General features: G+C 40.3%; 1 protein-coding gene across 2 annotated transcripts in view; it reads left to right on the top strand.

Annotated features, from left to right (window-relative positions):
* The window catches only part of PELI2 (pellino E3 ubiquitin protein ligase family member 2), a 66,301-nt gene that overhangs the window by 41,869 nt on the left and 8,244 nt on the right, over nucleotides 1-16,188 (top strand). For both annotated transcript variants that reach the window (XM_041413289.1, XM_041413297.1), the window contains one exon: nucleotides 13,770-13,871. In XM_041413289.1, coding sequence (XP_041269223.1) covers nucleotides 13,770-13,871 — 102 coding nt within the window. The remainder of the gene's footprint in view (nucleotides 1-13,769; nucleotides 13,872-16,188) is intronic.

The following is a 16,188-nucleotide window of genomic DNA, read 5'->3' as shown; positions in this document are numbered from 1 at the left end:
AAAAAACAAACCTGGGAAGCATTAGTGGGGAAGATTAAAGAAGATCCCATCTTTAGAGCCTTTATGTGATTTGTAGCTCCAGCTCTGTCTGCAGAGACATCAGGGAAGGGGGTGAGAGCCCTGAGCCTTGATGGATGCAGGGAAACCCTGGCAGCTCTTGGGGCCTTTTGTTCCTGGTGCTTCATTAGGCAAAGCAGATGTGAGATTTAAGGGATTATTTGCTACTCCTACAGAGGCTCAACAACAAAATCCGATACCAAAAGACCTCAAACTCGAGTTTCTGTTTTGTCTGGGGAATTGTAAATTTGGAATGATACTGTATAAAGTGTAAAATGGAGTTTATAATCAACCACAAATTTTGGTTTATGGCTTCTGTGCCATCATTTAAAATCCCTGTTATCCACACTCCCTGACCTGACTTAACAGTCAGAGGGCAGATCTTCTGAGTGGAAATAATTTTACATCAGTTGCCACGTACAGAAATGAAAAGGTCAAAATGAGAGACTGTAATAAAAGGTGTTCTGAATTACCTATTACATGTAATAGCTGTATTAATAATAATAGTAGAGGTTGAGAGAGCAGGATGGGTTAATGTAGCTGAATAGAACACCTTTTAGGTGTGAAATATTTTCTACACATTACCTTGCTTGCTAAAGAATACATGCCATTATCCCAGAGATTAATAAAACATTGGAAGGTCAGTGCAAAAATGAATGTTTTGATAGGACAAGATAAACTGGGACAGAGGTAGTTGGAAGTCATGCTGCAAGTGGGGAGTGCATTCAGTTATTGAGACACTCCAATCTTTCCTTCCATGTTTATGGAATCCAAGAGAGATTCTGCTGCAGTTTTCCGAAAGGAATTCTTTAAGTAAAGCCAACTATTGGTGTACAGTTTGTACATAAAAAGAATTTTTGTGTTGGCACTGCACTCTGTGGTCTGCACTTCTGCAGCATTGCTCTGCTATTAAGTTCTTGTTTTTAAGGATCAGTGAATCTGTACCAGCTTGCTGGGTGGTTGTTAGAAAAATGGGTAATTTTTTTTTTCAGTTATAATTACATTGAATGTGAATTTGAATATACTCTTCATTTATATTGACTTTGAAGAGATTATCTTTTTGGATTTCCATTTATTATATTTGCTCTAAAAATATGTAAGCTCTTAATTATTTTTTGTATATGGCATTTGATCTGGATTGCCATTTTCATCTGTTGTCTTTAATTAGGCTTCCTGCTGGGTTTTGTAGCTTTACAGTTCATACCTTGTGAAAGAATCAATTGATTTCAGTGCAGATTCCCACGGTTACTATTCTTAAATTGCTTTCTTAGCTCAGCAGAGTGGTGGCAGAGTTCTTGCAATTTGATCTTCACAGCCACTGTTGTTTTATTTAAAAAAACAGATTACTCATGATTTTTCTACAGCCTGCATGAGATGATTTGATAATTTATTTGTAGGCAGTGTTTGCTCCTAGGAGTCGCCAGAGCTGCTTCTGAATTCACTCACCCACAGTGTCTTGGGGCTTCCTCTGGATACCATCCAAGTATTCCAGAAGTGCACAGGAATGTGACTAAAATTGCACCCAAAGCATGTGATTTCAGTGTTTTGAATTTTATATATATGTATATATAATATATGTGTTCCAAATCATGTAGATGTTTGGTCAAGAGAATGTGAAGGGCAGGTAGGTCTGGAGATTGAGGTTGATGCAGAGGAAAGGGACAATAGAAATTATTTAAATGATTCTGGGATTTATGGGGCAGCTCTCTGGAAAGTCAAAATGGGTTTTTTGGCAGAGGGTTGCAGAAGGGAAACTTTATTCTTATCTCGAGCCTAAAAATGATGGGTGAGTAAGCAGTGATCTCCTGAGCTGTGTGTGAAATGTGTGATGGCTGTTCCAAGTCCTGCTCTCAGTAAACCTATAAAATTGTGGATAGTGCAGTGGTTTGAAACATGTCAAATACTGCTCTTAAAACTCTCAGAAACGTGTGTGTAAATTCATGCTTTTTTTCTTAAATTAGGCAATAATATTGAACACATTTATCATCTTTATTATGATGATTTATCAGCCTGTGATAGTGCTGTGTGCTAAATACCCTTAATTGTCACGAGATTGGGATTCACAGTTCTGCCAGGAGAAGAATCACCCCAGCAAAGATTTTCCTTCCTAAAACCTAGCTTAAACAACTGATTTAAGAAATCAAGTAATTTAAGACACCAAATTAAAACCATGCTTTAAATCAGTGAATACTGGAAAACACAATTAATTTTTATGTCAAGAACTTCTACCCAGGCATGCTGTGTGGGGGAAAAAAGGTCCTTGAAGTGCTTTTTGCTGTATATAATTTCATAAACCTGTTCTCCACATAAATGTGGGCTGCTTTATCCTTGGAAGCACTGGATATTCTATAACCCTAATTAAAACTGTGCCTTATTAACACTGTGGGCCTGCCAAGTGCATTGTGTCATTATTTAAGACTGTTACTCAGTGTTTGTTGCATTCAATATAAAACCCCAAGTCCCACCTGCCACTGGGAAAATTGTATTTTTCATAGAAATAGTGACATATCCCATAATTTTGCTCCTGCAACACTAAATTTGTGCTCTACTCTTTATTTTTAAAATAAAAAATATTTTAAAAGTATAATTTTAAATATTATAATCTTTGTGTCTCTGTGTGTGTGTGTTCAGATAATCTGGGTCTTATTACTAAAGATATATCTGGGAAAAGAGTGTTATTATGGGATGGAGCTGTGCTCACTTCTGTCTGAGCCAGCCTGTTTTGGAGAGGGGCAAAGCAGGTCATATCAGTGGTAAAATCATGTTGTGTGAAGTGCAGAGCTTCTGATGAGCTGTTCTCTTATCTGACATTACATATGAATAGAAAGCAAGTTGCCTGTAAAGCTTGCTTTAAATTTTAATAAACTGTAGGAAAGATAAGTGGTAATTTCCTGATGTGGATGCATCTAGTAGAGCCTGCTAAACCCAAATTCCAGGATCATAAATTTTAAAACGAATCTTTGTGGCTTGAATTTTTAAGCTAGCATGATAGATTTAAATTTTAGGGAAATAAATTTCCCTTCCTTTCCTCTGTCTGTATCAATCTTACTGAAAAACGACAGAAGATTCAAATTTGAGAACACAATGAAAATAACAGGAAGGGAGACCAATAGAGGCCACTAATCCTCTAATTACTTTCTCTGAACACTGGGAATTGGGCTGTAGAATATCCTTCAGTACAATCTAGAGTAAGCTAAATTTATTCCATTCCAAAGCTGTAAAGGGAAGGATTTTGCTACCAACTCAGAATAGTAATGGGCTGTGGTGGTCTTTATCTGATGGGAGAGAAGCAGATGTGGCTGCTCTGTGAACGCCTGTCTGCAGATTTGAATTTTCCTGCCTCTTAATTGCCCTGTGCTCGCCCTTTCACACCCTGGGGTTTGAAATGGAACTAAACAATCCGGGGATTTTATAAACCATGGTGCAGAACCCTCTGCTCTGGGCGTGGGGACTGAGGATGTGGCACGTTTACAGCAGAATTCACAGAATCGCTGGGTTGGAAGAGGCTTTAAAGATCATTGAGTCCAACCCATAACACCTCAACTCAACCCTGGCCCCCAGTGCCACATCCAGGCTTTGTTAAACACACCAGGGATGGTGACTGCACCACCTCCCCGGGCAGCCATTCCAGAACTTTATCACTCTTTCTGTAGAAAACTTCTTCCTAACATCCAGCCTGTATTAGGAAGTGACTGTGTTGGACTCTCCTATAAAGTTGCTTTTGGCTGCACACTGATATCAAAGCTGTTTAGTGGCAAATGTGACCTGTATTTTGGCTCAAGTGCTCTCAGCCAGTTCTTTAGTGCTTGCTTTGCTCACTAGTGTGCTGTTGATATTGATACTTTCTCCAGTCCTTATTCCAGTTTCCTTATTCAGGAAACACACAAAGATGCTGCAGTTAAATGTGTGGCTTTCAGCTGAACCTCCCTCTGCTGGTGCTGTTTGTGTTTTGTGAACCTGGCTGGTATTTTGGACACTGAAAGTTCTGGAGTAACACTCAGGGACAAAACATTCTGGGATAAATGAATCCTAAACTTCGTTGTAAGCACTTTTTTGTAGTTCTGGTGGGTGCCTGAGAATGGGATTTGCTTTTTCACTGTCTTTCTCAGTTTGCAGGGTGGAGAGGCAGTACTGGTCTCACATCCTCCAGAGCCCTGACACCTCCTGGCTGCAGAGATGGTCTTTTTTTTTCTTCTCCTTTGTGTAATTTAGAAGGGTTTGGGAATTGGGGCCAGCCTTGTTCTCAGTTTTGCACAAATTCAGAAACAGCACCAGAGGGGTTTACAGGCACTTGTGTTTTGGAATGAGCTTGCAGCTGCACATGTGGAGAGGAAAACTCCTTGCTTCCCACTTGTTAGCAACTTGATTTTTCAACTCCTGTGCAGCATGTAAATCAGGGTTTAATTCTGACTGCTGTTTAATATATTATCTTGTTGACTTAAATATATATTTGTTTACTTAAACAAATATATATTTATTTAAACTATAACTTAAATATATTATCTTGTTTACTTAAACTTAAGTAGCTCAGTTAAACACAGTTCAGTGTGTGTGTGTTTTTAAATACACTAAGTTGTGTGTAAGGAATGTGAGTAAGCTCCGAACTGTGCCCAGGAAGATGCTTGGTAATGTGTATAAATGAGAACTGGAAAGGTTACAAACACCGTGTTCACTGTGCACTTGTAGGGCTAAAGAAACCCAAAGGGATTTTTTTTTCCCATATGCAAGATGTGGGCGGTTAACTTGTTAGTGAACTGAGAGCTCAGATCATCCCTTTCATCTCTGTAGGAGACAGATCCTACAGATTTACCTGGCTTGTGCCTTCTGCCCCCAGAAATCCCTTGCAGTGAGGACACTGTGTTTCAAAAGTGGGCTTAACATACTTTTGCCCAGAGCTACTGTCAAGTTTGTGCAACTTGGTTCAAGCACTAGTTGAACTGTTGTACAGGATTTTTTTTTTATTATTGAAAGTCTCCACGGAGGAAATTGCCAAAAAGTCCAGTTTGCAATGACTTGTTGCAGTTCCTGTAGCAATCCCAGACCAGTAAAAAAGAACCTGATTGCTTTTGGGTTTGTTCTGTCAGTGTTTTTGAACTGTTGTACAGGATTTTTTTTTTATTATTGAAAGTCTCCACGGAGGAAATTGCCAAAAAGTCCAGTTTGAAATGACTTGTTGCAGTTCCTGTAGCAATCCCAGAGCAGTAAAAAACTTTGGGTTTGTTCTGTCAGTGTTTCCTATCAGGACAATATTCCATAGTGTGATTTCTAGAAAGCAGCTTCTGTCCCTTGATGGGCTCTATAAAATCTAACTGCTTTCTAGAAGCACTGAATGGCTTTTTTGGCAAGAAGAATTTACCTTTTTTTTTTTTTTTTTTCCCCCCCCCCCTCTTGAGAGAGTTTTGTGCAGCTGCTTAACAGGTCTGTTAAGGTAACTGTCTGGAGAGTCTTTGGCTGTCTTAATGTAAAACTGACTTGTGTCAGATGCAGTTTATGGATTCTGGGAGCTGTGGAATATCTGCAGCTTCCCCTGGTGTTATTGTGTGCTCTCCTTGGCAGGCAGGCACAGCTTGGTGCTCAGGGGTGCTTTGATTCACAGAAGCATTCACTGCTGAGCAGAGTGTACAAATCGTTCAGGCTGTGGATTGATAGAAGCCCTTGAGGGGACTTTATCACTATATTTTTTTTTTGTCTGGCTTTTAGTTAAGGATTCTAATTTGCGGCTAGTTTGTGTGCTTGGCATACCCAAATACATGAGTGTAGCCAGGCATCTGCTGCTTTTGTTCTGGTGTGTATAAATGAATTGTAGACTGTTGGCACCAGAATGTTCAGTTACAAACACTGTTGCATCCTTCTCTAATTACTGATATTTTTGTGGGTGTGTCAAGAGTTTTGGGGATGTGATCCAGCTGCAGTGACAAAATCATGTTTATTCCTTCATGTTTAAATCTATAGTCTTGTAGTCTTCCTGGAGAAATCCTACTCTTAGGAAATTAATGTCAGGAGTTTTGGGGTCAGAAGTTTTGCTTTCCAAAAAGTCATACATGAGGGAAGGTCTCAGTCGTGTCCAAAAATTATCTTAATGATTTGAGTGTAATCTGTATTGAGAGTAATATGGAAATCTAACCTGTAATACAGTGAGGGATCCCCATATAGTCTGTAGTGATCAGTCAAGACAATGAAAAGAGAATCCCTGCTGGAGTAAATAAGAAGTAGTGGGACTTTCTTCTTTCTTTTTTTTTTTTAAGTATGGATAAGTTATTGTTGACTGCAAATATAAAAAAATGCAAAACTTCCAAAAATCTGCATGTGACAGTTTGATAAGTACCACTTAAGGTCTCCTATCAAACATGAAAAGTCTGCATAGGACAGTGACAAACAGAAATGTCTCCTGAACTCCCAAGCTGCTGAAATTGTCCTTAACACAGGATTCCCAGCAGGGAGCTCTAGAACAGCTGTGATAGAAAGTGTCACAGCAATGTGCAGGCACAAATGTGTCCAGAGGAGCATTCTGGATTTTGGGAAGGAAGATTTGGGTAGTTGATGTGCCTGACACTGCTGCAGTTTTGTGTGATGCCTCTCAGCTGTCTCTGGCTGTCATCTGTTTGGGGGAGGAAATTCAGGAAACTGCCTAAAAGAGGAAAAACACAGATAATTCCAAAGATAGATGAAAGATCACTTGTAATACAATGATACTGAACATGGGCAGAAGAAAATGGAAGGAGAGAAGAAAGATCTTAAGGGCTGGAAAAGTGAAAAGGTGAGATTGGGAGGGAAATGATTCATAGGTTGGTTCTGTAAAGTGTTGGTTCACAACCACCAAAAGTTGGTGATTTACAAAGCAACTCCTGAGCTACTGTGTCATAAAGTTAATGTGTGTTGGTATCAACTGGTGTCTACTTTGAGCTGCTTTTGCTTACTAGGGGGAACAACTGGGCTTGCAGAGGTCAGGAGTCCTGCGAATGAGGGTGAACTCTGGTCTGGTCAGTGGCTGCAAAAATGATGGTTTGGACCCCTAACTTCAATCTGTGCAGTTTGACCAACACCCCTGTGCATTTTGAAGATGTTTTGAATACTCCCTTTTGTTTGAAGAGTAGCCTACTCTACATTCTTCTGAAAAGCAGAGTATAGCCAAGTGTCTTATCAGCCCTGACTTAGCTTTACAGTAGCTTCTCTAGAAAAACTTTTCCCTTTCTGCCTCCTTCCTTGCAGGACCCAACCAGAGAATTTGGGAATGGCATGTTTTGGTGCTGCCTCTCTAGAGAGGGTGCTGTGTGTGGTATTGGCTGGTTGTCTAAAACAACACAGATTCAGCAAATGCAGGAAAGGGTTGAACATCTGCCTGTTGAGTTGATAAATGGTGAAGTGCTCGAGTGGCAGCACACAACCCCACGTGTGCACTTGGAGCAGATGGCTTTGGTGTGTGCTCGAGACAAATGTGCTGTCCCTTCTGTCCCCTCCAGCCTCAGCAGCAAAGGGTGCACAGAACAAACCTGGGAGTGCTTCAAAAGGCAGAAAAATGTGAAGTGTAAATAAACCACACTCTGCTGACTTTGTTTCTGTGTAGTCACTGAGCTTTGAGTTTTGGGGATGATCTGCATTCAGTAAAGTGAAGTGGGGTGGGTGACCTGCTATTTTCATGCTTCAGCTCGTTCATTGTGACAGAGTTTGCAGACAGTGCCACATGTAGGTCGTTTCAAAGTGACAAAATTGAATTTCTTTGTGGTGGCACATTTCCTTCCCTACATGCAGTTACTGGCTCTTGGTCTTTTTTTTTTTTTTTTTTTGGGTCATTTCCTAACACTCATTTAGTTGTCAGGAGAATATTGACAGCTGAAGTATTAAAGACAGGCAAGGTGTTAACATTGATATTTCAAAAATGACTGCTTAGATGTTGTTGCAGTTGCAGTGTTTATAAGGAAAGGGAAAATCCTGGAAGAGTGGATTTGTGTGGAGCGGTGCAGGAAGCAGATGCAGAGTTAAAAGAGGTGGGCCAGTGATTCTGGTTGATTCAGATATTTCAGCCTCTCCTACAGGCTTAGGAAGCCCTTAAGTTTTCCATAATAATGTGTCTTTCTTTGCAGAAGGCTGTAGGAAAATTACAGTATATACATAATAGCTGTATCAGTAGGCAAAGGTCAGTGTAAATTTATTGAAATGCTGTGTTTGAGAAGCAGTAATTCTGGGCAATTACTGTTAGGTTTTAGACAGAGTAAAATTGCAAACAGTCTTTACCTAATGCTCTATTGGCATTTGTCTTAATTTGCTGGGAAACTTCCCAAGTGGTGGACATGCTTTCCTGATGTGGGTAAAATACCAGTGGCTCATGCTCAGGAGCTTTTGTTATGTTTTCTTATGATAACTCAGAGTTTGCTGGCTCTGGCAGCCAGTCTGTCCAAAAATCCAGTGGAAATGGGATGTGTTCTTCACTTTTGAAGGCTTCCTTCCTTGCTGGCTAAAGCTTCCTTTTAAGTTGCAAGATCTTTTGTCTGACATCCCTGAGTGTTTCTTGTGTTCTCTTTTTATAAAAGCAATGGAAGGCTGGCAGCCAAGTCTGAAAGCATTTAACTCATGAAGGCTCTGCTGTCATTAATTTTAAACACGTCACTGTGGTGTCGGTCAGCTCGACTACCAACAAAGAAAACTAAAGTGTTCCCATAAATCATTTTATTGTCCTAATCCAACCTAATTAACTAAACTAAAAATCCCATTCTGATGAAGCAGCCCTTTCTGTGAGACATCTGCCTCTTTCTAATGGATTTTAGCTTTTATTTCTGCTGTAGTGCTCAAGAGTTGGTGACCGTAATAACATTAAGTCCCTTTTGCCCTCTTTGGGGAGCTCACCTGCCACAAGGGAATTAATTTTAAATTTCCAAATGCAGGGTTTTTTTTTTTCATTCCTTGGAAACATGGCTTGCAAGCCAGGAGGAAGCAATAAAATCTCTATTTCTAGAAATGGATTAGACTTGTTCCCTGCAAGCTTTGCAAATAAAGGCTCTGAGAATTTTGGGATCTGCTTCTGTAGTTCATTGACACGCTCCTGACACAGAAGGTTTGACTTGACACTGTTAAGTTGATGTAATCGTGCCGTGAGCTCCTGACCTGTTCTTGAACTCTGGGGCTGGAGGTGACTCGGGAATGAGCAGCACTGTCAGTGTGCAGGGCTTTGCTGTGGCACACCAGGACATGGTCCCAGAGGGGGAACATCTGGCTGAGCACAGGTATAAATTCCGTGTAGGAGAAAAAGTGGAAATTCTGACTGAAGAGCCATTTCTGCTCTTGGGGATAATCTGCTGAAGATTTGTTAAGTTCTAGTTTTGTTCCCTCCTTTTTCTGTATCTTGGCTAAAAAAGCAGAGCGCTAAGAAACACTGGTTTTAAATATAACCTTTATATATTCTTATTCCCTTTATCTACTAGGTGCCTTTACGTGGGGTGAGGCAATTTGATTTTCTCCCTTCTGGAAATGATGATAAAACTGATAACATCCCCTTTCCAGGGGAGTGAGTGGAGAGCAAAGAATTCAGATGGACTGAGATATTCCAGGGGCTGGCAGAGTTGCAGTGTTGCTGCTGGGAAAGCAGACTCTGTTTGATCTCTATTTGATCTTGGCTCCTCTGAGACCTGACAGATTTGTAAGTCATAGCCTTTAGCTGCTGCTTTGATTGTGAGGGCAAAGTGCTGGAATGAGGTTTTGTTCTCAAAATGGAGAGAAAGGAGCAAGAATGAAAAAGTGTGTGTAAGGAGGCAGGGGAAAAACCAAGGCCAAGTGTAATTCCAGCCAGCAGGAAGGATATAACTGGAAACTTGAGCTACTAACAAAGCTGAAAAATAAAAAATAAAAAGGAACATTTGCTTGGGCCATATTGTTGTGAGGTCATGGGCCTTCTCCTTTCAGTCTCTGTTAAAATTGGGCAGTTTTGATCCAAAATCACCAGAACACAAATCTTGAGTTAATGGGGGGAGCTGTGGAGTTTGCCTGGAGCTATAGGGAGGAATCTTTCTGCTCACCATCCAGTGAGGCTCTGTCTAGGAAGCCCCTTGGACATGGATGCATTGCTGTGCAAACACGAGCCCTGTCCTGGAGAAGTGCTGGGCAAATCTGTCCCTTCATGCCATGTAGAATTTGACACTCAGGGTTCCCCTACTGCTTTTGTCTGGCATTTGGACTTCTAAAAATCCCTCAGCCCCACTGTGGACATAGTCACGAGCAGTGGAATTAGTCTGGAAAAATCTCTTGCTGCTGTTTGTTCCTCCACAGGGTTTTTGTCAGTTCACCTTCACTTTGCTCTCTGTTTCCTCCAAAGGGAATTACATGAACTCAGCACCTTGAGACAGCTAAAAGTAGAAAACCAAGTGTTGTGTAGCAGGTGAATTCACCCAGCCTGTGCTTCCCCACCAACATTCCTGCTGGACAAGGGGTGGGATGTGCTGTGGCCAGCCTGGAGCCACATGGTTTGGATTGGCTTGGTAGGCTCAGGCTATGGATGTTAGTGAGGTTTTTCCAGCATTTGTACCTCTTGGAAACTAATTCAGGGTGTTTTGGTTGGTTTGGTTTTTTTTCCTGTTCAATTGATAATTTTCATTAAACTTTTAAGGACCTAAAAAATAGGAACAAACTGCTCAAGTAAAGGAGCCCAAAATGCTGGAAGTGCCTGAAGGAAGATTTCCCTTCCCTGACTACTCAGGTGAAACCACTATCCTGGGATTTATGGTTGGATTTGATGATCTTTAAAGTATTTTAAAATTAAAATGATTCTACAATTCCACTCACTCAAAAGCTTGGTAGATTCTAAGAAAAAGCTTTGAAAATACCCAGTGGTGGATCTTGGCAGCTTTGAAGTGGAGGTGAAGAAACAGAAGTAGAGTTTGATGCCAGGTTCTTATTTTTTTCTTGTCCTGTTTCCTGCCTGGAAGGTGGACGTGGTGTTGTCCAGCCTGAAACTCTGAATTTATCTGCTAGAACTTGTGAAGCTGCTGTAATTCCTGTGGGAGTCAGGGCCTTTCTCACCACTTGTTGCTACACCAGGGCAAATATTTGACGGCATGGAGGGATTTTGAGGAAGGAATCATGCTGACAGGAAAAAGAGTCTGAAAATTTGAATGCTAAAAGCAGTAAAAAGGGCAACTCACTTTTTGGGTTGCAAAAAAACCCCACATTTGTGCAATCAGTCTCCAGACTCTTTCGGGACTTGTAGTAGTGTGGTTCTGTATTTCCTCAAGCAGTCAAAATCCTTCATGATTTTGCCTCTGTCTGCATTCCACTTGCAACAGTGTTTTATTAGGACTCCTAACTTCCACTGTTTTATGTAGTTCCTAAAATACTGTTACTTGTCACTTTTTTTTTTTTAATTTCTTGACTTGGAAGTGGCCAGTTGCTTTGAGACCAGCACTTAAAATACCTGTAAAGTGTCTGAATTGGAGTAACTTGGTGCTGAACAGGCTGTGAAAGCACACAAGTTGAAACATTTCTCATAACGTTCTTGGCTTTTTCCAAAAATGATTACACAATTCCAGGAAATTAAATGTAGCGTTTCTTCACTGAAAATAACTGGGTATAAATAATGGAAAACAAAGGGGAGGGGGAGTAGATGGGGAAAAAAAGTTGGGAGGGGAAAGGAGCACACAGAGAAAAGAAGATTATGTTCTACCCTGGAATTTCAGAGGACACACTGACCCTGGTCAGTATTATTAATATATCTAAGCCCTGAGCTCTGTAGGCGTAGGGCACGACCTTACTCAGTAATTCAGGAAGTCTTTGTGTTTCCCTCTGTGTTTTTTCCATCAGACCTTAAAACTTTCAGCTTGGGTTCTCAGCAAAGCTTCCAGGTGATGCAGAAGCTTGTCTGACAGGAGGATGGGCTTGGGGCCACGTTCCTGCCTGGGAGTGAAATCTTGTGTGGGAAAGCTATTGCTTTCTGATCTTTGAAATGGTGATAGCTGATAATATGAGTATGAACTGATTATTGATATATTAAGCTTAAAACTTAAGGTGTAAGGGTCTCTTTATTTCTTTATTTTGCTTCATTCTTTACTTCTTTATATCCTAGGAACACCTTTATTTCTTTTCTATCCTAGGAGCTCCTGAGACCTGCCCAGGGTTTGAGATCCCTTTCTTAGTTGTCAAACAGGCACAGAGGAAAAACTTTTGAGAGCACAGCTCAGTGTCCTGGCAGGTCACAGTGTTAGTGATTGAATCCAAACTGCATTTTGGTGCCATTTGTTCTTGCAACTGTGTGCCACTGTAGTGGTTATTACAAAACACTATAAACAATCTGGGAAATTCAGAATCTGGCTATTACTGATTACCAAGTGTGTTTACATCACTTCTCAGCTGTTATAATGCCTAGACTTTGTCTTCAAGTTTTGTTAAAAGCTTTACTGCAGAAAAGAAGTACTGGGAAAGGCTGTATTGCCTAATTGTAGAATAGTTTGATGGGAAGGGACCTTAAAGATGATCCACTTCCACCCCTCTGCCATTGGAAAGGACATTTTTCTAGCTAGAGCAGGTGCTAGAACTTCCAGCACATTTTAAAAGCACTGTCTGGTTGTAAATGCATGAGGTTTGCAAGAAACAATTCTTCCATTACGTGTTTTCAATAATTCTGTGTCAAATACTCTTGCTAACCCTTAGTAGGCTTTTAGTATGCACATAGATGTTTTTAATACCTCCAGCATTCAGAAGGATTTTTAATGATTTGTTCAATAATTGATGGTGCTTTGGCATAATTTAGGCTTTTGTGAGGGATGGCAGGCAGATGAGTAGAATATATTTAGTTGTTTAGTTTAACCATCCCTATCTGTGAATTCTTTAGGTAAAAAGCAGAACAAAGGAGAGGAGCAAGTGAGAGAACCTCTTGGAGAAAATTATCCCCTTAAAACTGATTATCCCTGAAAACTGGAGGAAGCCTTAATTAACTTATTAATTCATTGCTTAAGTGTCTGCAAAGTGTTTTCTGAGCAGTAACAGTCATTACCTTCCAGAATTGTGTGTGGTTATATGGACCTTTATATTTACATCTATTTCCCTGTTAGCCAATAGATTGAGTTTCCCAGCTCGTTTCCCTCAGTCTTGGTGAGATAAAGCAGAAAACAGGAGCTGTCCTCTTCTTGTCTTATTTTTATATACTGAAATCCTTCTTAATCTTTGATGCTAAATCCATATCTGTAGATACCAGTCTACTGTGACAGGTAGTAAGAAGTACCCTTTAATGAGGAAAATCACACTGAAATTGTTTGGATTTTGTCACCAGTTATCAGAAAGAGCCCAGCAATTTTATGTATAATAAATTTACTTACCCTGAAGTCCTGGCTTTTAACTGGAAATCAGTTCTATTGTTCACTTACTTCAAAAACAAACAAGCCAAAGCTCCCTAAACTCCAAGTCTTTGCTAGGGTACAAGTTGCTACAAGGGTTGGGAATTTAATATAATTTCAGAGAAAAAACGTGTTTGGAAAAAATGTGGTATTTTGTATGTAAAAATGTATATAAAAATGTAAAAAAAGTATTGGGTACTTCTGAACTAGAAACAAACAAGTGCAGCTTGGGGTTTTCCATTAAAAACAAACAAAAGAAATCCTATTGTATGTGCTTACCCAGCCTTGTAATAACATGTTACGATACACTGCTTTTCCTGATCACAGCAAAGGTGTTTATGTAGAAAAATGATTTGATTACAATATTTTTGTGTAATAGACTTTTTTTTTATCCACCAGGCAATCAGCTCAAAAGGCCACCACAGCATCTCTTACACATTATCCAGAAGCCAGACAGTTGTAGTGGAATATATTCATGACAGAGATACAGACATGTTTCAGGTAAGGCTCTAAAATACTTGGATTGTTTTTTAAAAGCAACATAAGAAACCCAAGTTCTGCCTTATCCTCTGGGTATTCTCTGTGACCTGTGGGATTTCCACAGTCTGCATTCATATGGAAAATTTGGTATTATTCTGCTCTTTGCAAACCCACAGCAGCATCTCTTAATATTCTTCCTGACTTCCTCCTTTATTTGTACTCTGCCTTTTCTCCAAAGACAAACAATACTGGAGAGAAATGTGTGCTCTGTTTGGATTCATGAGTGAGCACAGAATTACACCCACCACCCTCCAGTTAACCATGTAGCTGGAGGAAAAAGGAACTGGAAGGAGTAGGACATGGGATGAGGAAGAAGGAAAGTAAAAGGAGCTGGGCAGTAGGGGAGACAAACCAGTGATAAATGTATTTATAATTTCAACTCATTATGATGAGTTCCTGAGGGCTGTGCACATCCCTCAGGTGGTGTGGGCTGAGTTTCTCTAAGCTCCCATCTATTGTCCAACACGTGCTCATCATCCCGTGTCTGTATTTGTGTTTTTCTGCATCATTTAACAATCTGCTAACCTAATTGATTTTCTGTGCCATGGTTATTTTTATGTATAATAAGAGAGCAGAAATCCTGTGTGTACTTAGACTTCAAACTCCGGGAACCCAAACATGCCAAACAACCTTTTCCATTCTAGACTGGTCAGGTCTTTGACCTCTAATTAGAGCATCTCACCAGGAATTGTTATCCCTCCTCATTCAGCCTTTCATATTTAGAAGGGTCAGCAGCTGAGTGCTGTTGACAGAGAGGAAATAACTCTTTGGAGGTGTTGTTGCTTCTCTTGACTTCTGTGTTTTGCTCTATATTAAATTTCCCAGTGTGACTGAAACTATTAGGTCCAAATAGGAATTGATTAAAACCCAGTCTTATTCATTTGCTGCAGAATGAAGGATTGAACAGCCAGGGTGAACTGAAATAGGCTTTTCTGTGTTGACTAGTGAAAGAAAAATGTAACCCATCCATTTGAGTTACTGTGTGATGCTTGTTCAGCTCTTGAGTAGCTACAGTAAAATTTTTTCCTGTGTATAAATTTTGAAAAGCCATTTTTGAAAGCTGGATTTTTCCTCTTTTTGAGTAGAGTAAGAAGTGAATAAAGAGTTGCAGAACAGCTGCTTTTTCTGAGCATACTGTATAGACATCTACAGCATAATGTCCTAGTGGTGGGTACAGCTTTTTTGGGGGAATAAGACACCATTTCAGTCTTGGGGTGTGTGGGGGGTCCTGCTGTGACTTGATGTCAGTGTGACCTGGAGTGCTGTGTCTGATTCAGGTTTCTGCTCTCTGGTTCTTTCCTGAGGATTGCATTCCAAGCATTGCCTGCAGGGGCTGATGCAGGAGTGGTCTGAGGACTGTGGCAGTAATTCCCCCCTGAAGCAGTGCCAGAGCAGCTGAAGAAGTTTCCATTATTTATATGAGCCATTAGATTTTAACTGTTCTCTTGAATCTGTTGGAGGAAAGTTCCTTGAGGATGTTTAGTGCAGCCCTGTGGTACATGATGACAAAATTAATTTCTTTTGATCCACAGAGTAGAGTTTCATTGTTGGCCAGGCATTACTTGGAGAGACAATCCTTGGAGTTTGATGCTCTCTTAAAATGTGTGTTCTTGGCTTGTGTGGGATGTGGAGGTTGAAAAGGGAAGGATAATTCCTGGACCACAGGATTATCCTGAGCCTTGAGGCCCCACTTGGACTGCTGTTAACAAGTATTATCCTGGGCAAATCACTTGGCTTTCTGTTCTTGATTCCCACTGTGCTTCTTGAGCTGTTGCTCTGCTGTGTTGTTTGTAGTTTTGTTTTTTGGGTTTTTAAATGGAACTATATTATGAAATCTGTGTGCAAATGCTGCTGTGCACCTTTGCATGCATGTTTGAGTGACATCCAGGTCAGATTTTTTCATTTAATTACAAAAAAGAATGCACAAATGTGTTCCTCTGGTATATCCCAGGCTCTATATGCTCCAGCATCCATGTGCTGCTATAAATGAAGATTTTCCTCAGAGTTGAACCATTCTGTTGATGATGCATTAGGTGAAGTTGAGCCTCTTCCTTCATGTTTTGATGGGGTGAGAATGGGTTGATTATACTTGCTCATGCCACTACGAAACCCAAAATGTGCAGCTCCTACCCTAAATAACCACAAGTTTATACAAGAAGCAGGTACACTCAATACAAAGCATTGATTTTTTTTCCTGAAAAACGACCCTTCAGAAGATGTAGAATCCAATTCTCACTCTCACCAGAGTGAAATTCTGTTGAAGCCCAAGAACCTGCAG

This window comes from Onychostruthus taczanowskii, unplaced genomic scaffold, assembly GCF_017590055.1.
Source record: "Onychostruthus taczanowskii isolate IOZ18803 unplaced genomic scaffold, ASM1759005v1 scaffold103, whole genome shotgun sequence".
In the NCBI taxonomy this organism is placed as follows: domain Eukaryota; kingdom Metazoa; phylum Chordata; class Aves; order Passeriformes; family Passeridae; genus Onychostruthus; species Onychostruthus taczanowskii.
The sequence above is the reverse complement of the archived record's forward strand: the minus strand, read 5'-3'. Positions and strand labels throughout refer to the sequence as shown.